General features: G+C 51.9%; 1 protein-coding gene across 2 annotated transcripts; it reads right to left on the bottom strand.

Moving 5' to 3' along the window:
• Nucleotides 1-6271: 6271 nt before the first annotated feature.
• On the bottom strand, nt 6272-25809 carry GABRA3 (gamma-aminobutyric acid type A receptor subunit alpha3). 2 transcript variants are annotated; one of them, XM_060756179.2, is made up of 10 exons: nt 25428-25809; nt 20701-20855; nt 19076-19200; nt 14133-14200; nt 11911-12131; nt 11586-11668; nt 11117-11251; nt 9230-9382; nt 6883-7094; nt 6272-6792 (listed from the first exon to the last, which is right to left on the bottom strand). In XM_060756179.2, exons 2-10 carry the CDS (start codon nt 20805-20807, stop codon nt 6451-6453), a joined length of 1446 nt encoding a protein of 481 aa, XP_060612162.2. In that variant the 5' UTR covers nt 20808-20855; nt 25428-25809; the 3' UTR covers nt 6272-6450. The 2 variants fall into 2 exon arrangements, with proteins under 2 accessions (XP_060612162.2, XP_060612163.2); XM_060756180.2 differs by lacking the exon at nt 25428-25809 and adding an exon at nt 25143-25238.
• Nucleotides 25810-26027: the final 218 nt, after the last annotated feature.

The following is a 26027-nucleotide window of genomic DNA, read 5'->3' as shown; positions in this document are numbered from 1 at the left end:
CATGTTTAGCCTGAAGAAGAGAAGGCTGAGAGGAGACACGATGGGAGCCATGTATAAATACGGGAGAGGAAGTCATAGGGAGGAAGGAGCAAGCTTGTTTTCTGCTTCCCTGGAGACTAGGACGTGGAACAATGGCTTCAAACTACAAGAGAGGAGATTCCATCTAAACATGAGGAAGAACTTCCTGACTGTGAGAGCCGTTCAGCAGTGGAACTCTCTGCCCTGGAGTGTGGTGGAGGCTCCTTCTTTGGAAGCTGTTAAACAGAGGCTGTATGGCCATCTGTCAGGGGTGCTTTGAATGCAATATTCCTGCTTCTTGGCAGGGGGTTGGACTGGATGGCTCATGAGGTCTCTTCCAATTCTATGATTCTATTATTCTACCTCTGGCCCTAGGGCTCCTCTACCCTAGCCCTATCTCTGTCTCTACCTGTAGCCTTAGGGCTCCTCTGCCCTATGTCTATCTCTATCCCTAGGGCTCCTCTACCCTAGCCCTTTCTATATCTCTAGCCCTAGGGCTCCTGTGCTTTAGCCCTATTTCTATTTCTAGCCCTAGGTCTCTTCTACCCTACCCTATTTATCTCTAGCCCTAGGGCTCTTGTGCCCTAGCCCTATCTCTATCTCTAGCCCCAGGGCTTCTCTACCCTAGCCCTATCTCTATCTCTAGCCCTAGGGCTCCTCTGCCCTAGACCTATCTCTATCTCTAGCCCTAGGGCTCCTCTGCCCTATGTCTATCTCTAGCCCTAGGGTTCCTCTACCCTAGCCCTATCTGTATCTCCCGCCCTAGGGCTCCTCTACCTTAGCCCTATCTCTAGCCCTAGGGCTCCTCTACCCTAGCCCTATCTCTAGCCCTAGGGCTCCTCTACCCTAGCTCTATATCTCTATCTCTAGCCCTAGGGCTCCTGTGCCCTAGCCCTTTCTCTAGCCCTAGGGATCCTCTGCCCTAACCCTATCTGTATCTCTAGCCTTAAGGCTCCTCTACCCTAGCCCTAAGTCTATCTCCCCTAGCCCTATCTCCATCTCTAGCCCTAGGGCTCCTCTGCGCAATCTCTATCTCCAGCTCTAGGGCTCCTCTACACTAGCCCTATCTATATCTCTAGCCCTAGGGCTCTTCTTCCCAATCTCTATAGCCCTAGGGCTCCTCTACCCTAGCCCTATCTCTATCTCTAGGGCTCCTCTGCCCTAGCCTCATCCTTATCTCCATCTCTAGCCCCAGGGCTCCTCTGCCCTAGCCCTATCTCTATCTCTAGCCCTAACCCTGGTTCTAGGGCTCCTCTGCCCTATCTCTCTCCCTCTCCCTTCTTCTTGAAGGAGAAGGATGGCCCCTTCCTTGTTATTTCGCACTGACATCCGGGGTCAAAACGCCTTGACAGCCAGTGTCGCAAAATGCTTGGAGAGAGAGAGAGAGAGAGGCACCTGTTGCGTCTCGCAGACGAGCTTGCGCTTCACGGCGGAAGGCCAAGGGTCTCCAAGGGAAGGGGCGGGGCCAAATTGGGGAGGGGGCTCCCCCCTTCCTTTCTTCTTCCCTCCTTCTGTTCCAGCAGCAGCAAAGCTCCATGGATCCGGCTTTAGGCAGGAAGAGCTTTTGGAGAGAAGGAGGAGATTATGGGAACGGGGGGGGGGGGGGGGGAGTCCTGTGGCCGAGAGGAAGTTACTTTGGAGCCGGTGAGAAGCCGTGCACAGCGCATGCGCAGCTCCCCCTCCCCCGGTTATTATCATCCGGGTGGAGATTTGGTTTGGGACTTCTGCCTCGGGGTTCCTGAAAGGCACGCTGTTCCCATCTAAGTCAGTGCGCATGCGCGAGAGGGTTGCTGAGGGGCTCGCAGCAGGACCCCGGGCCCGCCCCCCTCCACGCGTGTTCTCCCTCCAGGTGATGCAAGAAGACAACGAAGACCCCACGTAACATAATAATAATAATAATAATAATAATAATAATAATAATAATAATAATAAGCCCTGCTTTCCCTGCTGCTGGTGCAGTGTCAACTGTCGCGCCAATGTCTCCAAACAGGACGGAGGGGTTGAGTCGCCCCGAAGGAAAGATGACAAGGTCACGCTCAGTGTTTGGACCTTCCAGCCTCGGGATCCGGCAAAGCTTGGGGCCCCTAACCTCAACACCCCACCTTTCTTTGGGTAACAGATGCTCCAAATCTGCCTTTGGAAAGGAGAGAGGGAAGGAAGGGGTGGGTCAGCTCCTAGCTTTGAGAAGGAGGCATCCCCTTCTTCCTTCCCTTCCTTCCTTCCTTCCTTCCTTCCTTCCTTCCTTCCTTCCTTCCTTCCTTCCTTCCCTTTCCTTCCTTCCCTTGTTTCCTTCCTACCTTCCTCCCACCCTTCCTTTCCTTCCTTCCAAGCTTCCCTTCTTTACTCCCTCCCTCCCCCTTCCTTCCCTTCTTCCCTTCCTTCCATCTATCCTTCCTTCTCTTCTTCCCTTGTTTCCTTTCTACCTTCCACCCTACCTTTCCTTCCTTCTTCCCTTCCTTCCTTCCTTCCTTCCTTCCTTCCTTCCTTCCTTCCTTCCTTCCTTCCACCCTTCCCTTCTTCCCTTCCTTCCTTTCTCCACCCTTCCTCTCCCCTTCCTTCCTTCTTTCCTTCCTTCTTTCCTCCCTCCCTCTCTCCCTTCCCTCTCTCCCACCTCCCCCTTCCTTCCTTCCTTCCCTTCTTTCTTTCCTTCCTTCCTCCCTCCTTTCCCCTTCCCTCCTACCACCTCCCCCTCCCTCCCTCCCTTCCTTCTTTCCTTCCCTTCCCTCCTTCCTCCCTCCCCTTTCCTTCCTCTCGCTCCCTTCCTCATTCCTTCCTTCCTCCCTCCTTCCCTTCCCCTTCCTTCCCTTTCCTTCCTCTCCCTCCCTTCCTCCCTCCCTTCTTCTTTCCTTCCTTCCCCTCTCCTTTCCCCTTCCCTCCTACCACCTCCCCCTCCCTCCCTTCCTTCTTTCCTTCCCTTCCCCTTCCTTCCTTCCTCCCTTCCCTTTCCTTCCTCTCACTCCCTTCCTCCCTCCCTTCCTCCTTCCTTCCTTCCTCCCTTCTTTCCTTCCCCTTCCCCTCCCTCCCTCCCTCCCTCCCTCCTTCCTCCCTCCCTCCCTCCCTCCCTTCCTCCTTCCCCTTCCCCTTCCCCTTCCCCTTCCCCTTCCCCTTCCTTCCTTCCTTCCTTCCTTCCTTCCTTCCTTTTTTGTCAGGGCTCCCTTTCACTCCTTTGGCCCTTTCCCTCACCCCCCCCCCCAAATTCCCTTCTTTCCAATTCCCTTTTGTCACCATCTCTCCTTGTATCATTCTTTCTTTCTCCCTCTCTCTATAGCATCCTCCCTTCCTTGGCTTTAAATAGCGCTGTGCCAATTCTTTTGCGCAAGTGTCAACACTGCAAAAACATGCCGTCCCCCGTTCCATCTGGCTGCCTGCGGAGGGCATGGTGGCGGGGAGGGGGGGGCGGCACCCAGGAGGGCCAGCAGGGCTCCCCCGCATCAGCTGCCCGGCCTTTGTCAGTCCCTTCTCCGTGCTGCCAGCCGTCCTCTTTTCGGGGGGCCACAGCACTGCTCTTTGGGGGCCAGACCCGCTGCCTGCAATCTCAGGTCCCCAAACAGCTCAAGGCTGCTTCAGGAGATTCTATCCCTGAAGCCAATTTCTCCACCGCCTTCAAGAGACCTGCATCCATCACATTCCTCCCCATCCTTTGAAAAGCCCTTGAAAAGCAGAGGTCCTAGAAGCAGGGAGATCCCCTTAAGCGCCTTGCTCTCCTCCGTCACCAGGGGAAGACCAGGCCGAGCCCCAAAGGTCCTTCCCAGGAGCAAAGGAACTCCTCCAGGCAGAGAAGGAGGCCAGGCTTGGTTCTGCGGAGAGTGCACTTCAATGCCAAAGCTGCACTTGGAAGGCGGCAGTTATGACTGGCATCTCAGCAAGATAGGAAAAGGGGTCCCAGCTTTTCCTTCCCGGGCGACTCCATCAAAGAGCCCAGCCGCTTCAAAGCCAGCCGGATCGGAAGCCTTTTTCCAGGAGACCTTGGATCGAGCCCTTTGAGAATTCAGGTTGCTGCTCATCAGCCGCTGGGGTGGAGAAAATGAAGCGTGAAATCCTCAGCTCTGGCCTGCTGACAGTGAGAATTCACTGCCTTGTAATTAATCCACGAGACGTTGATTTCCGCGTTATCTTAAAAGGCTCCTCTGCTTTTAATTCCAAAGGCAACATTTTAAAAGTCAAATGTAATTGCTGACGCACTGCTGACTCTGATCATCGCTCAAAGTTCTGCTCCAGTTCCCCAAAATGCCCATCGCTCCTGGTTCCGCTCACCGGGGATTTGATATTGGGTTGGACCCTCCTGGTCTCTGCAGGTGGTTTCTGCTCCCAAAGAACAAGCAAAACAACACAACCCCCTCCCAACCAGCACCCCATTTTCAAAAGGACTGGAAGTGCTCCAAGGGTTTCCGGGGAGCGGGGGGTTCCCTGGGCCTTCTGGAAATGTGATTTGGAAAGACACAAACAGACCCATCCTCAGATTGCGATCAGATTGCGAGGCTTCTGAAAATGGTGGCTGCAGTGGAAAGGCATCCCCTTGCTTGATTGGAGGCTGTCCTTTGCATTGAGAGCCCTTTTGGGGAGGACCACAGTGAAAGCACCCTTGGGAGCTGACCACCTACAATTCACGGCTTCTCTGGGGGATTTTTAAGGTTGGATTTAAGACCAATTTAAATCTCTTTTCCTGTTCACCAACATTGTGGACAGGAAAAAAAACCTGTGGCATAGACACCTAGAACTGGGAAGCTCTGGCCCTTGAGGTCAGCTGTGACCAGCAGTGCTGCAGAATTCAAAGAGGCACGCACGGAGGGTGAAAAGGGGAAACGTGCCAAGAGGAAGGTGCATCAAGCCAACCCTGATCGGGACTGTTTTCCACTTGGAAACCAATATCCCCACTGCCGAAGAACATGCGAATCAAGAATATGGTTCCACTGCTACCTGCAGACCCACCACCAAGACACTGCACTTGGAGGACCATCATTCTTGGGCTATGAGGGATTGCCTGAGTAAGTAAGTCCTGGACTCAGGACCCCTTTAATACCCATTAGGTGAGGTGGGATGCTGGTTGCAGCTGTTACCCCATGGAAACAGCCCTCAAGATGGCACTTGGGATGGGTGGGGATGCAAGGCCCACCTGCCAATCACAGCACGAAGTGCCCATGCGTTGGGGAACCAGCTTTTCCTTTTCGTGTCCCCAAAACCCCTTTTCCCAGAACGAAAACATCCCTGGCTCTGCCCTGGATTCCGCTCAATCTGCCTTGACTTCACATGGAGGAGGGATTTTAATTTTAGATTCCGCACGTGTGCCGCTCTCTCCCATTCAAGCCTTTCCTTGATCCACAGGCGGCACAGCAACCCACTCACAGGGGAACCCATTCATACAGAAACCGTGCTGCTTAATCTGGAGCCCAATGGGAGGCAACAGCCCATCTCAGAAGGGGATGCTCATTCCCACACAGGCCAAGAAAACACCCCCCTCCCAGCAGATGGTGATGATGATGCCGCAAAGGGCATGTGTTTATGGCTGCTGCATGGCGATTCTCTTCCAGGATAGGCACTGAGTGCAATGACAACCATGGCGCTCCTTGCAGACCCCAGTGGCTGGTCTCAATCCCTATTAAGGGGATCCCAAAGCAAGGAGGAGCCCTCTGGTGGCACAGTGGGTTAAACCACCGAGCTGCTGAACTTGCTGAGTGAAAGGTTGGCATTTTGAATCCAGGGAGCAGGGTGAGCTCCTGCTGTTAGCCCCAGCTTCTGCCAACCTAGCAGTTCAAAAAATGTGAGTACATGAATAGGTACTGCTTCTGTGGGAAGGCAACAGCGCTCCATGCAGTCATGTCAGCAGCCAAATGACCTTGGAGGTGTCTTTGGACAACTCTGGCTCTTTGGCTTAGAAATGGAGATGAGCACCATCCCCCAAAATCAGACTCGGCTTGACTTATTATGTCAAGGGGAAACCTTTACGTTTACCTAAGACAAGGAGGGGACATTCAGCTCTCCAGACTCTCATCAGAGCCAAAGGATCACAGCAGGAAAGAAGATGGGAGGAGAGAGATAGGGTCAGAACCCCCAGGACAATTGTGGGAGGGGGTTGAAAGCAAAAATAAGCAGCCCAGTGACTGAGGACAGAATGGGAGGAAGTTAGGAAGCTCAGGGTGGGATGGAGGGCCAGAGGAACCATAGAAATGGTGCAGTGCAAGACAGGGCCTTTGGTAGGACACTCCCCAGCCCCACATGTACCCACATGACAGAAAGGAAGAAAAACAAACAAGAGTTCTTGGTTCTTGGGTTCTTTCCTTGTTTAAAAAAATCACAGTTTGGTTTGCAAGGGAGAGGAAGGGAGGCAGCTGAACAAAACCAATCAGAATAAGAGATAGAATGATGGATACCGAACCACCAGTGAGGCAACAAAGGAGCCCCCACCGGGCCCCACGGACAGGTAAAGGGCTGGCTTCAATCCTTGGGGATCATGGCCTTGATGGCTGACTCTCGGTTGACATACGTCGCCCAGTACACCATGTTGAAAATGGCAAACAAGACCGGGAACACGATGCGGGACATTTTGTCTACCTTGCTGACACTGTTGTAGGTCTTCTTGTTCTCGGGGGGCCTCTCCTCCATCCGGGGCACCTTGGGGGGCACCACTACCGTGGCAGGCGTCCCCGGCGTGGTGGAGGCTGCGCTCTTGGAGATGGTGGACAGGCCGGGCTCCTTGGTGATGTTCAGAGCGTATGTCGTGCCCACAATGTTGTAGGTGTTGTTGGTCTTCTTGGCCAGGGTGACCGGCTCCTTTTTCTGCAAAGGCAAAGAAGGGGTTTGGGGTGGCCTCCACCTGCTGCACACATGGAGAGGCCCATCAAGAAGGGCCTCCTTGGGCATCCTCACCTTCATCTCCTGAGCTTCCAGAACCTTCTTCCCATCCCAGGCCCAACTGCGCTTGGTGAAGTAGTTGACAGCAGCAAACTCAATCAGAGCCGAAAAGACAAAGGCATAACAGACGGCCATGAACCAGTCCATGGCGGTTGCGTAGGCCACTTTGGGCAGCGAGTTTCTGGCACTGATGCTCAACGTAGTCATAGTCAGGACAGTGGTGACTCCTGAGAGGAAACAAGACAAGGAGAGGCTCAGGCAGAGGGGAGGTTTCCCTTCCAGTGCTAGCGGGGCCATCACTGCAGCAATGCAGTGATGGAAGAGATCTGGCCACAGTGGTCCACGCTCTTGTTACATCCCGATTAGATTACTGCAACGCACTCTACGTGGGGTTGCCTTTGAAGACTGTTCGGAAACTTCAATTAGTCCAGCGGAAGGCAGACAGAGTACTCACCGGAGTTTCATACAGGGAGCATACCACCCCTCTGCTATGTCAGCTCCACTGGCTGCCGATCCAATTCCGAGCACAATTCAAAGTGCTGGTTTTGACCTACAAAACCCTATACAGTTCCAGCCCAGCGTATCTGTCCGAACGGAACTCCCTCTACGTCCCACCTCGGAGTTTAAGATCTTCTGGGGAGGCCCTGCTCTTGACCCCACCTCTATCACAAGTGAGATTGGCGGGGACAAGGAGCAGGGCCTTCTTGGTGGTGGCCCCTCACCATTGGAATTCACTCCCCGGGGAAGTTAGATCATCGACATCCCTCCTCTCGTTTAGAAGGAAATTAAAAACATGGATTTGGGACCAGGCGTTTGGGCAATCTGACAGATAAACAAAGGACTACGACGACTGATAAGAATAGATAATGTGGAATGAAGTTATGGACTCTGAGTTAGCGAACACTGAGTATGAGGTTAGTTTATTGACTGTGATATATATTGATTTTTTAAATTGTTATAACTGTTTTAATTACTGTCTTATATGTTTATCTGTATTATTGTGCAGGCATCGAATTGAGCCTTTTGTAAGCCTCCCTGAGTCCCCCCTCGGGGGTCGAGAAGGGCGGGGTAGAAGTACACAAAATAAATAAAAATAAATAAATGCAGCAAGGGCCAAGGGACAGCGAGGGAGGCCTAGTGAGGGGCTATGAAGACCATTCACAAGAGCAGATGAGAGGTTGGGAAGCTTATCGTGGCCTCACATTGGGCCAGCAGGAGAAGAGCCCCTGGTCTCTCCGCAGGGTGTTCCAGCCAAGCACATTGGGCATCTATGGGGAGCTGAGGGCCCCTTGTCTGGCTGCTGACTGGGACAACTGTGAATCCCACCTCAGATGGAAAATGGTTTATTTTATAATACTGGCTACCAGTATTAAAAAACTCAAAAATTACAACAGCAAAACAACAGAGGGAAAACAAACAGGCACATAAAATCACTCTCAACAAAAGATTCCCCCCAGGCCCTTCCAAGCCATTGAATGCTAATCAAGGTGATCAGCTGAAACATTCACAGCTAGCCCCAGCAGACAAAAGTCCTTTGTCTCACCCTGGTCATTCCACAGATATATAAACCCATTTTTCCTACTTCCAACAGACCTCACTACCTCTGAGGATGCTTGCCATAGATGCAGGCGAAACGTCAGGAGAAAAATTGCCTCCAGAACATGGCCATATAGCCCGGAAAAACTTACAACAACCCAATAGTTTATTTTGTTTGTTTCAGGAGCAACTTGAGAAACTGCAATTTGCTTCTGGTGTGAGAGAATTGGCCGTCTGCAAGGATGTTTTTGATGCTTTACTATCCTTTTTTGGAGGCATCTCTCATGAGAAGCTGGAGCTGACATAGGGAGCTCGACCCACTCTCTCTGGATTCAAACTGGTGACCTATCAGTCTTGCCAGCACAAGAGTTTAATCCATTGTGTCACTGGGGGCTCCAGGGACAATAGGTCACTCTAAGTTTCCATTATGCCTTCAAAAGTGTGCTTCCTCTGTAGGAGGTTCAGCACCTTGGAGAGTTCCTTCAAGCCCATCCCAAACCCAGGAAGGCTGGCAAAGAACTCATTGCCTGCCCCCTCTTCCACAACAGGGCTAACTTAGATCCAAGAAACATATATTTTTTTGAAACAGGAAGTCACCCCTGCTCTTTTCCTGTGGGATTTTCTTTTCTTTTTTAAAAGACTTTTCCTAGGTCTAAAAAGACACCAAAATATGTTGAAATTATCCCATTTTAAGCCCAGTTTTATGATTTTTTTGCAGGTGGGAGTGTATGTGGTGTTACAATTGTCCCCCACTGCTCTATAGACCCCCTCCCTGCTTCTCATTGCCCTTTTAGCTGTATCCTGACCCCCAGGACCTCAAACTCACCAAAGACAGTGCGTGCCGGAACACTTTCCCGGTTGAGCCAGAAGGAGACTTGGGAGAGAATGACCGTCATGATGCAGGGCAAGTAGGTCTGGATGACAAAGTAGCCAATCTTCCGCTTGAGGTGGAAGTAGGTGGTCATCACAATGTAGGTCCCTGGGCAGATGAGGAGAGGAGATATGGCCAAATATAGGTCTCCTCCCCCCCCCCCCCCACACACACACATACACCACACACTTCTGTGAGTCAGGAGGGGTCTGGCATCCATACAGGCAGTGTTCTCTTCCCCTTGTGGCTCCCTCCATGAGGCTTGGGCCCAAGGCATGAGTCTCCAAATCTAGTGCCAAGGCTTGCATTCTGGCATGCAAGAGCCCTTTCTGCTTTGGTGGTGTTGGCCAGGAAGAAAGGCACAGAGCCCTTGGGCCTCTGAGGAGTGTTCGCTGGGACCGCAAGGAGCTGCAGGCCTTTAGATAGGAAATTTGGGGAGATGGTAGTGGACAGAAGGTTCAAGAGACAGGCCTTTATAGTTGTCTGCAGAGACGTTTCCCAGGGGATGCCTGGATGTGTTACCATCCTGTCGGAGGCTTTGCTCATGTCCCTGCATGAGAAGCTGGAGCTGACAGATGGGAGCTCACCCCGACTTACAGAATTTTAGATAGGAAATTTGGGAAGATGGTAGTGGACAGAAGGTTCAAGAGACATGCCTTTATGTTCTAAAGGTGAAGAAGGGGGAGCACAGGAAAGAGGGGAAAAAGAAAGGAGGAAATTGCTGGATTTTTTTTATCACATCAGAAGCAAGTTGAGAAACTGCAAGTCACTTCTGATGTAAGAGAATTGGCTGTCTGCAGAGATGTTTCCCAGGGGATGCCCGGATGTGTTACCATCTTGTGGGAGGCTTCTCTCATGTCCGTGCATGAGAAGCTGGAGCTGACAGATAGGAGCTCAGCCCGACTCACAGAGTTTTAGATAGGAAATTTGGGGAAATGGTAGTGGACAGAAGGTTCAAGAGACAGGCATTTATGGCTGTCTGCAGAGACGTTTCCCAGGGGATGCCCAGATGTATTACCATCCTGTGGGAGGCTTCGCTCATGTCCCTGCATGAGAAGCTGGAGCTGACAGATGGGAGCTCACCCCGACTTACAGAATTTTAGATAGGAAATTTGGGAAGATGGTAGTGGACAGAAGGTTCAAGAGACAGGCCTTCATGATGTAAAGATGAAGAAAAGGGAGCACAGGAAAGAGGGAAGAAAGAAAGGGGGAAATTGCTGGAATTTTTTTTATCATGTCAGAAGCAACTTGAGAAACTGCAAGTCACTTCTGATGTAAGAGAATTGGCTGTCTGTAGAGATGTTTCCCAGGGGATGCCCGGATGTGTTACCATCTTGTGGGAGGCTTTGCTCATGTCCCTGCATGAGAAGCTGAAGCTGACAGATAGGAGCTCACCCCGACTTGCAGATTCAAACTGCCAACCTTCAGGTCAGCAGTTCAGCCAGCACAAGGGTTTAACTCATTGTGCCACCATGGCTCCTTAATTGCTGGAATGAAGATAAGAGGCTCAGAGAGAAGGACAAAGAAGCGGAGAAGTGTGAATGAGAGGAAAAAGCTTGCACATGCATGTTTGGAAACTTTAGAAACTTCAACTATAAAAATGTCAAGTTGCACCTCAGCCTCGTGGCACTATTTTTCTGTTGTGCACACAACAGCTTTGTCTCGCCAAAATAAATCTATTGCTTTTTTATTTCCTCATTTCTAGTGGCTGATTGAAATAGAGATGCTAGGGGTTTGAGCAACACCGAAGCTCAACAGTCTTTGCTGCCAAGGGGCCAGGGATGGGTCCTTCTCCCAAGGCCTGGCCCTGCTCCCTTCTCTGCCTCCCCCTTGGTCTCTCACCTGTGCTGGACTCAATTGAGTCCCTGCCCACATTGTGCCCCAGCAAGTCGTACTGGTTAAGGCGTGAGCCCCCTTCGGCCACCTCCACTTTCCCCAGCGTCCAGGTGTAGATCACCTCCGTCTTGGTGTAGGCATCTGGAGAAGAAGGGGGAAAGCTGTCAGTCAAATGCAAGGCAGAAATGGGGCCTCAAGACACTCATCTGGAGGAAGACAGGTAGGGAGAGCAAGTATCATGGGGAGAAGGGGCTCAAGCCACCAATTTTGAACACATACACTGACATTGGCCCTTTTCTTAAGAGGCCACTTGGGCAACACAAGGGGAAAGAGCGGGAAAGATGTTGTTGTGGGCCAGCAACCAATGGCTTGCACATGGACACCAATCCACCGGCCACTGCTTTGCGTAAGGGAACAGGTAGAACTTCCCCCCAAAACAAAGAAATCATTGTTTTTCTGTCAACAAAGGACTCACAGCTCCCAAACTTCAGTGGGCAAGCGTGCACATCCATGGGGAAGTCCTCCAGATGCATGGGGCATTCAGCGTGAATGGTCAGCCTGCAAAAGAGAAGGCCCACTTGCTAGAGAAGGACAGAGCAATGCAAAGTCCCTCTCCTGCAATGGCCATAAAGAGACAAGGCGCCAGCAGAGATCTTCAGAAGCCAGGAGGCCATTCAAGGAAGGCTGCCTGCCTGCCCCTCAGCCTTGGGAAGCCCACTGGCATCGGCTACAAGTCCTGGGTGAGGAAAGGGAGAGGCACAGCATCCCATGCACTATGACATCTGGCATCCCACACCGACCTCATGGTATAGAGGAGGGTCCCATTGTCCACCAGCCGCAGGAGTTTGTTGGGTGTGGTCATGTTGTGCGCAACGGACTTCTTGCCATTGTGGAAGAAGGTGTCCGGGGTCCAGATCTTACTGGCCAGCAGATTGTTCAGTGGGAGGATCTTCATGGGGCCGTCGAACTTGAGCCTCTCGTCTCTCCAGGACTGTCGGAAAAACACGTCAATGGTGTACTCCTGCCAGGGAAAAGGGTGACAACACAGATATTTCTGTCAGTTTGAGTTTCTCCTTCTTCTTCTTCTGTTGGCTTGGCTACCAAGAGAACTATGGTCTTGCCTTCCTCTCCAGGAGGACAAGGAAGGGCAAGTCAGAAGAGATGGACCCTTCCTTGGCCAAAATTCTGAGGGCTGCCAGAGACCCACACACACACGCAAACACATACAACCAAAGTGCAGATTTGGATGCTATGTGCCACAGATGTTGCCGATCCATTAGCTTCTCAGTCACTCCAAAAGGGGCACCATGCCAGCCCTGGTGCAAAATGTGTGCCCACCTGAATGTGGATGTGGGTGCCCATCTCTCCAACTTCCCTGGCTGACCTCTCCCTCTTCTGCCCACTATTGGGGGCTATGCCCACAGACAGGGCTCATGTGCCTCTACAAACAGTGGGGCTGGCACAGGGAGGCCTGTGGGGCATGCAGTGCATCTCTGTCCCCAAAGAAGCCATTCAGGGGCTGCAGAAAAGCCCAGCAACAAGTGCCAGCAAGCGGCAGACGAAGCTGTAGCAGGAAGAGCAATGATGGCTGCCATGGCAACAGAGGTGGCCTGATGGGAGAAGAGGCTGCCAGACAAGGGGGCTGTAAGCGTGTGCGTATTTGTGTCTGTATCTATGTGTTTGTGTGCATGATGCGTGTGTGGCTAGATGTGGCCAGCTGAGCTCCCCTCCTCAGGCATCTCCTCCATAGCAAACATCAGCCAAAGGAAGGAGGAGGAGGAGGGACAGAGAGAGGCATGATCTTGAGCAAGTCACACTGTCTCAGCCTCGGAGGAAGGCAAAGGGAGCAAACCCCCTTTGAACACGGCACCAACTTTGAAGGCCAAAGCTGACGGTGTCTCTGTCTTATGCACTCAGAGCATTGGATGCGTGTTGGCGCAGATCTGCCTTGCCTGCCTCCATTCCTCCCCTCTTCACAGTCCATTATCCACACTCCCTTAATCAAATGGGCTCCACCTTAGAAGTAATTATGAGATACTCCCTGAGGGCGGGAAGGCTGCATCTATTAAGGTGCTCTTCTTGGGTGTTAAAGAGAGAAAAGGGGAGGGGGAAGGGGGCGGGGAAGCAGGAGGGATTCCCTCCCAGCAGAAAGTAAGAAGGGAGAGAGAGAGAGAGAGCAGAAAAGAAGGGAAAGCAGAGCTGCTGCATGGCATGGCACCTCACCCACTGAATCCCCCTTCTCAGCCTTTCAGAAGGTGGGAGGTTGGGCATCATCAATGACCACAGCTTCTGAGGGCTGAGCTGTTTGGATCTCATTCCTTTGGCCTGGAAAGCGGTGCAGGCTGCTAATTAGTTGGGCTCCACATGGCTGTTCTAATTAGAGAAACTCTCATGCCTCTCCCAGCGAGCCCTCTGGTCCCTCCTTCCCTTCCCCTTTGGAGCCTCTTGCCCATTTCGCCCCTCTGCTGCCAATGGAAGGAAGCAGGACCCTCCCAAGTGGGTGCCACTTGGATGCACCGGTCTGCCACTCCCATTACTATGTATTGTCGAAGGCCTTCATGGCTGGAATCACTGGGTTGTTGTAGGTTTTTTCGGGCTATATGGCCATGTTCTAGAGGCATTTTCTCCTGACATTTCTCCTGCATCTATGGCAAGCATCCTCAGAGGTAGTGAGGTCTATTGGAACTAGGAAAATTGGGTTTATATATCTGTGGAATGACCAGGGTGGAGCAAAGAACTCTTAGGTGGTCAGTTGATACATTCACACCTAGCTCCAACAGACAAGAGTCCTTTGTCCCACCCTGGACATTCCACAGATATATAAACCCATTTTCCTAGTTCCAATAGACGTCACTACCTCTGAGGATGCTTGCCCGAAAAAACCTACAACAACTCCCATTACTCTTTGGAGGGTTCTGAGGAGGGCGGCTAGCCTCTGCCCTGTAGAGGGGAAACCGCCTATCATCTCTGCCTCTGACACACACGCCACGTGCACACTGCCACCGACATCCCCACCACCTACCATATCTGTGTCTGAGACGGGTCCAAAGCTGGTCACGTAAATGTTTGTCTTGACCTCAGTCACCGCATCTGCAAAACACCAGAGGAGAGCAGCTGTTGGAACAATTTGCCAACGCTTCCATGGCTGATGTCCACATGAGTCTTCCCTGCTGTGGCTCCCCCTTTTGTTACAGTGCCCTCAGACACAGGCAACTGGCAGGGAGAAAGGGCTTGAGAGCAGTATGTGTGGAAAAGTTCTTGGAGTCCTTGTGGACAACAAGTTAAACATGAGCCAACAATGTGATGTGGTGGCAAAAAAAAGCCAATGAGATTTTAGCCTGCATCAATGGGAGTTTAATGTCTAGATCAGTATTTCTCAACCTGGGGGTCGGGACCCATGGAGCAGTCGCAAAGGGGTGTCAGAGGGGTCACCAAAGACAATCAGAAAACTCAGCATTTTCTGTTGATCATGGGGGTTCTGTGTGGGAAGTTTGGCCCAATTCTATCGTTGGTACGGTTCAGAAGGCGTTTTAATTGTTAGTGAACGAAATATCCCAGCAACTACAACTCCCAAATGTCAAGGTCTGTTTTCCCCAAACTCCACCAGTGTTCATATTTGGGCATACTGAGTATTTGTGCCATGTTTGGTCCAGATACATCATTGCTTAAATTCACAGTGCTCTCTGGATGTAGGTGAACTACAGCTCCCAAACTCAAGGTCAATGCCAACCAAACCCTTCCAGTATTTTCTGTTGGTCATGAGAGTTATGTGTGCCAAATCTAGTTCAATTACATCTTGGTGGAGTTCAGAATGCTCTTTTAATTTAAATGAACCATAAATCCCAACAACTACAACTCCCAAATGACAAAATCAATCCTCCCAACCCCCACCAGTATTAAATTTGGGCGTATGTGGTATTTGTGCCAAATTTGGTCCAGTGACTGAAAATACATCCTACATATCAGATATTTACATTATGATTAATAACATTAACAAAATTACAGTTATGAAGTCACAATAAAAATAATGTTGTGGTTGGGGGTCATCACAACATGAGCATTAAGGGGTCACAGCATTAGGAAGGTTGAGAACCACTGGTCTAGATCCAGGGAAGTCATGCTCCCCCTCTATTCTGCCTTGGTTAGACCTCATCTGGAATATTGTGTCCAATTGTGGGCACCACAATTGAAGAGAGACATTAACAAGCTGGAATGTGTCCAGAGAAGGGTGACTAAAATAATCAAGGGTCTGGAGAACAAGCCCTATGAGGAGCGGCTCAAAGAGCTGGGTGTGTTTAGCCTGAAGAAGAGAAGGCTGAGAGGAGACATGATGAGAGCTATGTATAAATATGTGAGAGGAAGTCATATGGAGGAGGGAGCAAGCTTGTTTTCTGCTTCTCTGGAGACTAGGACGCAGAACAATGACTTCAAACTACAAGAAAGGAGATTCCACCTGAAGATGAGGAAGAACTTCCTGATTGTGAGAGCTGTTCAGCAGTGGAACTCTCTGCCCCAGAGTGTGGTAGAGGGAGAATACACAGGAGGACCCCACCCACAGCTAGTAGGGGCCTTCTCAACCACACACCAGGAAAGGAAGAGAGAGGAAATGTTGAGTTTCATCCCTGGACTGCACAAGTCTCTTGTATCAACAAGTCTCCAGACCTCAATGAGTAGCTAGACTAGAGATAGGATTAGGCTGAGGGATTCCTCCCCCCTTCTCCTCCCACATTCTTAAGGGCTTTGTCTTAACTCTTCCTCCTTGCCACTGTCTTCTCCCCTTTGATGATGCAGGAATGTAATTCTATGAGGGAACTTGCTTTTTTAAAGGTATTTTTATTGCAATGTGGCCATTCACCATTTTTCCAGTCTTTTCTTTCTACCTACAAGGATGCACAATTTGCCTCTCTCTAGGCCAGTGGTTCTCAACCTTATTAATGTCACAACCCCTTAATACAGTTCCTCATGTTGTGATTACCCCCAACCATAAAATTATTGTTCTTGTTGCTTCGTAACTACAAATTTGCTACTGTTATGATGTAAATATCTGATATGCAGGGTGTATTTTCATTCACTGGACTAATCTTGATACAAATACATGATGCGTCCAAATTTGAATACTAGTGGGGTTGGAGGGGCTTGATTTTGTCATTTGGGAGTTGTAGTTGCTGGGATTTATAGTTCACCTACAATCAAAGAGCATTCTGAGCTCCACCAATGATGGAATTGAACCAAACTTGACACACAGAACTCTCATAACCAACAGAAAATAGTGGAAGGATTTGGTGGGCATTCACCTTAAGTTTTGGAGTTGTAGTTCACCACATCCAGAGAGCACTGTGGACTCAAACAATGATGGATATAGACCAAACTTGGCATGAATACTCAATATGCCCAAATGTGAACACAGATGGAGTTTGGGGAAAATAGACCTTGACATTTGAGAATTGTAGATGCTGGGACTTATAGTTTGCCTACAATCAAAGAGCATTCTGAACCCCACCTACGATAGAATTGGGCCAAACCTCCCACACAGGACCTCCATGACCAACAGAAAGGTCCTGTGTGGGAGGTTTGGCCCACACAGGAGGTTTGGCGACCCCTCTGAAACCCCTTAGTAACCCCCCAGGAGTCCCGACCCCCAGGTTGAGAAATGCTGCTCTAGGCAAAATGTAGCTGCATGGACTTTTTACCTCTTTAGAAGATGAGATTTTACTAGTTTACTAGCTTACTAGCTAGTGAGCTCCAAGACCTTTTCTATCAAGAATGTATTCCTTTTACTTCAATAAATACTTTTGATTTCTGCAATCCTGTACCATCCTAAGAATAGAAGCTTCACCACCCATAGGTTTCTGCTGGTTATGAAGTCTACTTCTGGTACTCTGCTATATTTATGGTGGAATCACCCCAAGTGAGGGTTATTTTGAGCCTAACAGCTCAGATTCCCCCACAGGAAATGGTGCTGAACCACAGGGGCAGGAGGTTCTGCGTATCTTTGCTGATCTTGTTGCCTCTCTTCCCTGCCCTGCCCAGCCTCTGGCCCCTTCTAGCTCTGAGGGATCCATCCTCAGACACATAGACAGAGATGCATCTAGCAGCCACTGAAATCACTTCCCGGGCTGGAGGAGGAGGCTGTCCTGCGTCCTTCCCAAGAGCAGACTCTCTTGGCAGAAGCCGCTGGGGAGAGCATTGTTCCCTTCCCTGCAGTCATGAATCACACCCACAAGGTGACTCTGAGCTGAGCACTTCTGGCTGGCCTCCCGCTGCCCGGTTCCCCTTCCTCAACTGGCATCCCACCTTCCCACCCTCCTCTCCCAGTGCAGGACCAACCCACCAGTCCCCCTCCCTCTCTCCCAGCTACCCATGGCCTATAAAGCCCTAAACGGTTCCGGTCCAGCTTACCTGTCCAAACGTATCTCTCCTTATTTATTTATTTATTTATTTATTATTCGAACTTTGCCGCCACTCTAACACAATTTTAAAACAATTTAAAACAATTTAAAAACAGCAATATCAAAAAATCAAAGGCCTGTCGAAACAGGTATGTCTTACATGCCCTGCGGAAAGCTGGTAAGTCCTGCAAGGCATGGACTTCAGGTGGCAGAGTATTCCAGAGTGATGGTGCCACTGCTGTGAAGGCTCTGCGTCTGGTTGCTGTTAGACACAAGGTCTTGACACTGGGAATTTCCAATAGATCTTGGTCCTAAGAATGGAGGGATCTCTGGGGTTGGTAGGGGGTGAGGCGGTCCCTCAGGTACATCGGCCCCAGATCATGCAAGGCCTTAAAGGTGAGTACCATCACTTTGAAAGTGATCCGGTGCTCAATTGGTAACCAATGCAGCTACAGTAAGATTGGCGTTATGTGGCATCTCATCGGAATTCCCGCAAGAAGCTGAGCAGCTGCATTTTGTACCAACTTGAGCTTCCAGATCACCGACAGAGGAAGGCCAATGTAGAGGGCATTACAGTAGTCCAGTCTTGAGATGACCGTAGCCTGGATCACCGTAGCTAGGTCATCCCTGGACAGGGAGGGGGCCAGCCGTCTAGCCTGGCCCAGATGAAAAAAAGCGGTTCTGCTAACGGCGGAGACCTGGGCCTCCATCGTCAGCAGAGGGTCCAAAAGGACTCCCAGACTCTTTACCAATGATGACAGGCGTAGTGCCTCGCCGTCCAGGATAGGTAACTGGGACAATCTAGGACTCTAAGATCATCTGGGGAGGCCCTGCTCTCAGTCCCACCTTCTTCGCAGAGGCGTTTGGCAGGGATGAGAAACAGGGCCTTCTCAGTGGTGGCCCCTCGGCTGTGGGATGCCCTTCTTAGGGATATTAGATGGGCCCCCTCCATACTAGCATTTCGTAAAAAAGTTAAAACCTGGCTTTTCGAGCAAGCATTTGCAAATGCAGTGTAAGAGGCAAATATAGGTCTACGGAACGATTGATGATGCAATTGGAAAATAATCTTAGTAAGGCGACGCTGAGGATTTATGTTTTTGTTGGTTTTGTATTATTATTATCCTAAATGTTTTAATTGCATTTAATGTTATTGGGGCATCGAATTGTGCTGACTGTAAACCGCCTTGAGTCGCCTTTGGGTTGAGAAAGGCGGTATATAAATATGGTAAATAAAGAAATAAATAAAGGCAGTGGAACCCATCTCTCTCCCATAGGCCATACACTCTTCTCTGCTCTCTCTGTAGGTTTCCCAATCACTGGGTTCCCAGGGTCCTTTCTAACTCTCTCCCAAGCCTTGCACTGAAGAAGGGGCCTGGTGGCCACTCCAAGTCCGAAGGGGAGAGGAAAAGGCATGGCATGTGCCTAGGAAAGCTGTGCCCCAGGCTGACTCCTGCCCTTGTTGGCTCAGGGAGACCAATCCCACTGGTTACTCCCTGGGCCTGACCCCCAGATAGCTGCCTCCTCCCTTTGGGCCCTTCCTTCAGGTGAGACCGAATGCAAGGAGAGATGGACTGACCTCCCAGGCCGGGCCGCAGCCGATTGTCATAGCCGTCCAGCAGCCGGTCCAAGATGCGGGTGAAGATGGTGATGTTGTCCTTGCTGTCGTCATCAATGATATCTGGGCCATGCTTCTGGGCAAAGCTGCAGTGGCAAGTGGGAGGAGGGGGAGGCAGTCAGAGTTAGGCCTTTCTTTTCCAAAGTGGTTCTAGATAAACACCCCCCTCGGCCCCTACCCTGGGTATGGCTCTCAAAGGGGTTCCCTGAAGAAGCACTGCTTAAAATAGGGAAACCTTCCTTTGGGGTTGTGAACCTGCCAGGAGGGGGGGGGGGGAGGGAGGCTGGCTAACGGTGATGGACCCCCAAGGGACATGCATTGGGAAAGGTGTTGGGTTTCATCCCTGGACTGCACAAGTCTCTTGTCATCAAGTTTCCATACCTCAATGAGTAGACTAGAGATAGGATTAAGCTGAGGGATTCCTTTCCCCACATTCCTATGCATGTTTCCCAAAAGGGATTTGTCTTGCCTCCTCCTGCTAGCCACTGTCTCCTTCCCCTTTGAATATGTAGGAATGAGGGAACTTCCTCTTTGAAATTTTATTACCCTGGATTGACCATGTGGTCTCCATCATTGTCTCTTCTGCATTTTCTTCCTTCCAGTGAGGACTCATTTTGCCCCTCTCTTTAGGCAAAATGTAGCTGCATGGATTTTTAAAAACTTTTTACCCTTTTTTTTACTTCTTTTGAAGATGAGATTTAGTAAGCTAGTTAGCTCCAAGACCTTTTCTATCAAGAATGTGTTTCTTTTACTTCAATAAATATTTTTGAACCTAAAGTTCTGACTCTGCAGTCCTGTGCCATCCTAAGAATAGAAGCTGATCCCAGTTTGACCACACGTAAGTTTCTGCTGACTATGAAGTTTACTTCTGTACTTTGCTATATTTATGGTGGAATCACCCCAACGGAGTGTTATTTTTGAGCCTAACAGCTCAGATTCCTCAACAAAAGGAGAGCTGCCTTATCAAGGAGACGTCCACCTCCATTTGGATTTTTTGGCTGAAAGGGCCCATCCTTCTGTCATTTGGCCAAGTGGGACTAAGCTCTCCAGTCAGTGAAAGATACTCAGCTTTGCTCTGCCATTGATCTTTTCCCCTAGGGAAGACCATTCATTGTCTGTCCATTCACTTTTCATGATCCTGTTGCCAGATAGCTGCTTTCCGGTGCTTTCTGTATTATGCTCTTATTGCTTCTCTTCCCCTAAATCTCATTTGTAGGCAATGCATTTGCAATCAATTGCAGTTATAGCAGATCTAAGGTGGACAGGGGAAGCAATATGGGTTCCTTTTAAGGCCCACTAGGCCTTTTAATTGAATGCTTCCTAATTGCAGCTTCTGCCAATTGTCTCGTCTTCTGCTTGGGCTTTGTCCAGAGCGTCTTCTGCTGAGTGAGCTTTTCCCTTTTCTATCTCTGTTTGTGTTTAGCATCTGAAAGACTGCCTCTTCCCATCTGGACACCCATTGGGAATCCAGGCTTTGGTTGGATTGGCAGCACATGTAGCCCTCTACCTGGAAGCCCCCAGGAAGGGCAGAGGAGGCCCCAGCCCCACTCACCCCTTTCCCAAACCAGATCCTAGGGCCACCTTACCCTTCTGCAGGGAGAGCAGCAGAAGCTAAGAGCAGCAGCAGAAGCAGTAGAAGCCCAGGGCTAGAAACAGCTGGGGGCCTCGTGGCCCAGTCTCTTCTCAGTGCCATCCCTCCAGGACGCAGCAGCAGTGGCACCTCCCAGCAGAGTTTCCGCACCTAATGAGGAGGGAGAGAAAATGTGGTGGTGGCTGAAGGATATGCATATGGCCCTGGCCCAAATGGGGTGACAGCTAAACCCCATCCTTGACTGGATTGCCCTTTCAGAAGGATGTGGGTTGCCTCACTATCACCTTTTCTCTCCCCCAGCCTCCTGCTCCCCTCACATTCTCCACAACAATGTCCATATTACATGGACAAAACCTTCCCCTGGTCCAAGTCATGCCAAGTCGCTTAGCTTCTCAGAGTATTGGGGCCAAAAGTGTCACCCATAGATGGTGACCTCTGGCCTACCACCCTCTCATTCTGCCTTTGCCTTGGAAGAGTCTTGGGCCTCCTCTCTTTGGCTTTCACATGCTGCCCTCTTCCAGCCCACCCACCCCCCAAAAACTAACAAAGTACAATTCTCAGTTGGAAATGGGGCCAAGTGGGTGTGTTTTCCTTCCCAAGAGCATCTTCCATAGCCTCTCCCAATGGCATTTGGAGGCAGTGATGATCAGGGCCCAGCCTCAGCCACCTCCACCACCTTTTGGGATGATGTCCTTAATGGTGTCGGTGGCCAAGTCTGGGGCCTGATCACCACTGCCTCCAAGGGCTATTGGGAGCCCCCCCCCCCCTTAGAAGCCCCTGAACCACAGGGCCCTCTTCCTCCAAGGGCCATTGGGAGCCCCCCCCCCTTAGAAGCCCCTGAAGCAAAGGGCCTTCTCATGCCGGGAAGTCTCTCCCCCCCCCACCCCCACAAACTGGCAAAGTCTTCTTCTCAGCTGGAAATGGGTCTATGTAGAAGGGTGTGTTTCCCTTCCCAAGAGCCTCTTCCATGGGCTGCCTCTCCCAATGGCACTTGGAGGCAGTGATGATCATGGTTCATGATCAGCTACTACCACCTTTTGGGATGATGCCCTCCCTGGTGTCTGTGTCTGAGCCTGGGCCCTGATCACCACTGCCTCCAAGGGCCACTGGGAGCCTTCCCCCTTAGAAGCCCCTGAACCACAGTTCCCTCTCCTGGCAGTAATCCCCTGCCCCAAACTGGCAACGTCCTATTCTCAGCTGGAAATGGGTCTGAGTAGAAGGGTGTGTTTCCCTTCCCATGAGCCTCTTCCATGGGCTGTCTCTCCCAATGGCACTTGGAGACTGTGATGATCATGGCCCATGCTCAGCCACCACCACCCTTTGGGATGATGTCCTCCACAGTGTCAATGGCTGAGCCTGGGCCCTGATCACCACTGCCTCCAAGGACCATTGGGAGCCCCCCCCACCCCCACTTAGAAGCCCTGAAACACAGTTCCCTCTCCTAGCAGTAATCCCCTGCCCCAAACTGGCAACGTGCTATTCTCAGCTGGAAATTGGTCTGAGTAGAAGGGTGTGTTTCCCTTCCCAAGAGCCTCTTCTATGGGCTGCCTCTCCCAATGACAATTGGAGGCAGTGACGATCGCGGCCCCATGCTCAGCTACCACCACCTTTTGGGATGATGCCCTCCCTGGTGTCGCTGTCTGAGCCTGGGCCCTGATCACCACTACCTCCAAGTGCCATTGGGAACCACAGGGCCCTCTCCGCAGGGACCCACGAGCCACCAAAAGAACATCGGGCAACGGCCGGCCGTGTGGGCAGCTGCCAGGCGCCTTCCGCTGCACTTGCTGGCAAAACACTCCATTTTGGCACCACGATCCTGGCAGCCTGACTCACAGCCCCCGCCATTGCAGCAGCCGGGCCGCTCTGACTCACGGGGACAATGCCGCCGCCACTTCCCCAAACCCAAACCCCAAAACCCAGCATCAGGCCGCAGACACAACAACACAACCACACAACCACAACCCCTGCGAGGGAGGAAGCAATCTCCCAGGGGCCCTTTGCCAGGCTTCAGTTGCCCCTCCAGGGTTCCTTTCAGGAGAAGAATCATGGAAGGGGAGGGGGCCTTCCTAGGCAAGGCCTGTCCTGACCTGTGAGGGGTCAAGGCGGAGGGGTAGGGTTGGGGAGGAGAAGGAGCAGCAGGAAGCCCTTGGGGGGTCTCTTTCTGTGTATTTGTGTTTGTGTGTGAGAGAGGCCTTTGTGCAGAAAGGGGGGGGGGAGTGGAAGGCCATAAAAAGAGCACTCAACCGCTTCCTTCCCTGTGTGTGTCTCTGTTCATGTGTGTGCTGGAGTGTGTGAAAGGGCTGGAGAAAAGGATGAATGGGTCTGCATGTGTGTGTGTGTGGGGGGGGAACCTTGCTCCTTCCTCTCTCATTTCCAGGAGGCTTTGTGGGTCTCTTGCAAAAGGGTGGTGTGTGTGGGGAGCGGGGAGGGGGGAGAGACTTTGCTTCCTCCTTCATTTCCAGGAGGCTTTGAATGGGGCGGTGTGTGTGTGTGTGTGTGTGGGGGGGGGATGGGCTTTGCCCCTTTCGTATTTCAAGGAGATGTTGAATGGGATGGTGAGTGTGTGTGTGTGGGTGGGTGGGAGACCTTGCCCCTTCCTCCCTAATTTCCAAAAGCCTTTGAATGGGGCGATGTGTGTGTGTATGGGGAAACACTTTTCTCCTTCCTCCCTCATTTCCAGGAAGCTTTGATTTGGGTGGTGTGTATGTGTGTGTGTGGGGGGGGCACCTTGCCCCTTCCTCCCTCATTTCCAAAAGCCTTTGAATGGGACAGTGTGTGTGTATATGGGGGGACACGTTGCTCCTTCCTCCCTCACTTCCAGGAAGCTTTGAATTGGGTGGTGTGTGTGTGGGGGGGGGGGGGGGAGGTCTTTGCTTCCTCATTTACAGGTGTCTTTGAATGGGGTGGTGTGTGTGAGAGAGGTTGTGGTGGTGGTGGGGGACTTTGCCCCTTCCTTATTTCCAGGAGGCTTTGAATGGGGTAGTGTGTGTGTGTGTATGGGAAGTGAGTGGGAGACTTTGCCCCTTCCTCCCTCATTTCCAAAAGCCTTTGAATGGGCCGGTGTGTGTGTGTATGGGGGAGACCCTTTGCTTCTTCCTCCCTCATTTCCAGGAAGCTTTGAATTGGGTGGTGTGTGTATGTGTTGGGGGGAGACCTTGCCCCTTCCTCCCTCATTTCCATGAGCCTTTGAATGGCCGGTGTGTGTGTGTGTATGTGGGAGACACTTTGCTACTTCCTCCCTCATTTCCAGGAAGCTTTGAATTGGGTGTTGTGTGTGTGTTTGTGGGGGAGACCTTGCCCCTTCCTCCCTCATTTCCAAGCGCCTTTGAATGGGACAGTGTGTGTATGTGTAGGGAAACGCTTTGCTCCTTCCTCCCTCATTTCCAGGAAGCTTTGATTTGGGTGGTGTGTGTGTGTGTGTGGGGGGGGAACCTTGCCCCTTCCTCCCTCATTTCCAAAAGCCTTTGAATGGGCCGGTGTGTGTGTGTATGGGGGAGACACTTTGCTCCTTCCTCCCTCATTTCCAGGAAGCTTTGAATTGGGTGGTGTGTATGGAGGCGGGGGGGGGGGGGTAAGTCTTTGCTTCCTCCCTCATTTCCAGGTGTCTTTGAATGGGGTGGTGTGTGTGAGAGTGGTGGGGAGATTTGCCCCTTCCTTATTTCCAGGAAGCTTTGAATGGGGTAGTGTGTGTGTATGGGGAGTGGGTGGGAGACCTTGCCCCTTCCTCCCTCGTTTCCAAAAGCCTTTGAATGGGCCAGTGTGTGTGTGTATGGGGGGAAACATTTTGCTCCTTCCTCCCTCATTTCCAGGAAGCTTTGAATTGGGTGGTGTGTGTGGGGGGGGGGAGACCTTGCCCCTTCCTCCCTCATTTCCAAAAGCCTTTGAATGGGCCAGTGTGTGTGTGTATATGGGGAAACACTTTGCTCCTTCGACCCTCATTTCCAGGAAGCTTTAATTGGGTGGTGTGGGGGGGGGGGGAGAGACCTTGCCCCTTCCTCCCTCATTTCCAAGAGCCTTTGAATGGGGCAGTGTGTGTATGTGTGGGGGGAAAGACTTTGCTCCTTCCTCATTGATTTCTAGGTTTCTTATGGGTCTCTTGCAAAAGGGGCCGGGAAGTGGGGAGATAAGAGGGAAGGGTCCGAAGCAGGACACCTGCCCTCCTCCCTGTACCCCCTAAGTAGGGAATGCGCCCCTCCTGAATGGGGAAGACAGGGAAGGAGGTCAGGAGGGTCCTTTTCTGGGGGGGAGGGAGGGAGAGGCCGACAAACGTCACCGAGTGAGACCCCAGAAGCGCCCCTCCCAGCCCAATGAAGGACTGGGGAAGGGGGGAGGAGGGGGGGAGCAGGGGGCCCACCGGTGGCGCCATCCCTCCCCCTCCCCCTGGGAAAACGCAGCGCAGTTGCACCCCCCCCCCCACTTTCTCCCTTTCCGCCTTACCGAGCCGCCGCCACCGCCGCCCCTCCTTTGTTGCAGCAACACATTAATCAGCCGCCGCCGCCGCCGGAGGGAAAGGGGAAAAGAGGGGAGGGGGAGGCAAGCGCTGGCGGCGGCTCTGCTAAGGGGGGGGGCGCAGGGGAGAGGAAGGGGCCACGGAGCAAAGAGCAAGGAGGCCGACACGCACTAACGCCCCTCTTCCCTCTCTCCTTCTCCTCCAGGTTCGGGATGCTCCCCTAACCCTGTCCCAAAGACCCCCCCCCTCCGTCCCACTCCACCCGTTCTGACCTGCGGGAGCTGCGGAGGAGACGCGGGGTCCGCCTCGCCTCCTCCTCCTCCTCCTTCTTCTGTCGCCGGTCGGAGGGGCGCATGGGAGCCGCGCCTGGCAGGAGGGAGGCAAGCAGGCGGGCAGGGAGAGAGGCGGGGAGGGGGTCTGCCCTCCGGAGGGTCGCACAGAGGGAGAGAATACCTTCTCGGCCGCGCCCCTCGTCGGGAAAAGCGAACGAACGACCAAGGGGGGGGGGGGGGAGGCCGAGAGGGAGGGGCTGTGAGGTCTGCGTGAAGCTCAAGGGCTCGAGAAGGGTCGCGGAGGGAAGGGCCTCTGAGCCTCGTGGCTCCCAAGCTGCCAGGCGCACGGCCTCTGGGCCCCTCTTTCGCTCAGGCAGGCAGGCAAAGTCTCAGCACTTCCCGCCTCTTCCTTGTGCCAGGAGCAATGCTGCTCCCTCCCCCCTCACCTTCTCCATGAAGCCCACCCTGGCAGGAACCTTAAGGGTTAGGGTTAGGGGTCCTCCTCCTCCCTGCAGCCTCGGATGGCGATGAGGCACTTGGCTGAGGCTCTGCACTCCCTCCCCTCCAACCTTAGCTTGAAGGACCTCCATCAATATGTTG

Source organism: Anolis sagrei, chromosome 10 (assembly GCF_037176765.1).
Source record: "Anolis sagrei isolate rAnoSag1 chromosome 10, rAnoSag1.mat, whole genome shotgun sequence".
In the NCBI taxonomy this organism is placed as follows: Eukaryota; Metazoa; Chordata; class Lepidosauria; order Squamata; family Dactyloidae; genus Anolis; species Anolis sagrei.
The sequence above is the reverse complement of the archived record's forward strand: the minus strand, read 5'-3'. Positions and strand labels throughout refer to the sequence as shown.

What these genes read in the sequence shown, in the direction of transcription:
- GABRA3 (XM_060756179.2), bottom strand. Translation starts at nt 20,807, where the DNA reads ATGGCACTGAGAAGAGACTGGGCCACGAGGCCCCCAGCTGTTTCTAGC. An exon ending in CTCAATTGAGTCCAGCACAG is followed by an intron (nt 9,383 to 11,116) that starts GTGAGAGACCAA and finishes TCATCTGCCCAG; the next exon opens with GGACCTACATTGTGATGACC. An exon ending in TCCGGCACGCACTGTCTTTG is followed by an intron (nt 7,095 to 9,229) that starts GTGAGTTTGAGG and finishes GTTTCCTCTCAG; the next exon opens with GAGTCACCACTGTCCTGACT.